The following is an 872-nucleotide window of genomic DNA, read 5'->3' as shown; positions in this document are numbered from 1 at the left end:
TTGCCGCGTCCCAGCCGTACTCCGTGCCCGTCGTCTGGAGCATGAACTTGGCGGAGACCGCGATGCCCGGCTCGGCGGCGACGAACTTGTCCGGCACGAGGGCCTCGACGGCGTAGTGGTTCTCCGGCCCGTAGTGGACGATGTGCCAGGGCCCGTCGTCCTTGAGCTGGAGCCGCCGCCGGGGCACGCGCGCCTCGCGCGTGCCGTCGTCGTAGAGCACGGAGAAGTGGCCGTCGAGGTGGTCCGCCGTGACCGTCGCGTCGAAGCGCTCGCGGGGCCGCGCGCCGTCCCACGTGTCGAGCGTCGCCGTGCTCGCGAGCGACGCGTCGTCGCGGCTCGGCGAGTCCGCGCCGCCGCCGCCGCCCGGCCGCTTCGGCTCGTACTCGACGTCGACGCGGTCGCCCCTGGCGAAGGCGCGGAAGCCGCCCTTCATCGACAGCACGAAGGTCGCGTCGCAGAGCTGGCGCTTCGCGTCGAAGGGCACGGCCCGCCACCGGAGCCACAGCGTCGTCGCGGACGCGGACGCGAGCGTGACGTCCGGCGCGCGCGTGAGCGGCGGCACGAGCGACGCGACGTGCTCGCGGCCCATCCAGACGCGCTCGACGGCCTCGCGCGCGGCCCAGTCCGCGAGCGCGATCTTGGCGACGTAGGCGACCATGCGCGCCTCGCGCGCGTCCGACGCGTCGCGCCGCGACCGCTCGTGCTCGAGGCGCTCGTGGAACTCGATCTCCTCGCGCTCCTCGCGCTGCGCGGCGCCCTCGAGGTCGAGCACGCGGAGCTCGTCGACGGCGACGGGGCCCCGGGGCCCGAGGCCCCAGCCGCCGTGACGAAGACGCGGTGGCCGATGGCCGCGACGGCGGGGTCCTCTAGAG

General features: G+C 75.3%; 1 protein-coding gene across 1 annotated transcript; it reads right to left on the bottom strand.

The window, feature by feature from the left end:
• Positions 1 to 20: 20 nt before the first annotated feature.
• On the bottom strand, positions 21 to 658 carry AURANDRAFT_69143 (expressed protein; the record flags this gene model as incomplete). The annotated part of the gene is made up of 1 exon (XM_009044894.1): positions 21 to 658. A coding segment is annotated over one exon (638 nt), but the record flags the coding sequence as incomplete, so codon positions are not given.
• Positions 659 to 872: the final 214 nt, after the last annotated feature.

Source organism: Aureococcus anophagefferens, assembly GCF_000186865.1.
Source record: "Aureococcus anophagefferens unplaced genomic scaffold AURANscaffold_991, whole genome shotgun sequence".
Lineage (NCBI taxonomy): Eukaryota > Pelagophyceae > Pelagomonadales > Pelagomonadaceae > Aureococcus > Aureococcus anophagefferens.
This window is presented reverse-complemented; position numbering and strand designations above follow the sequence as displayed.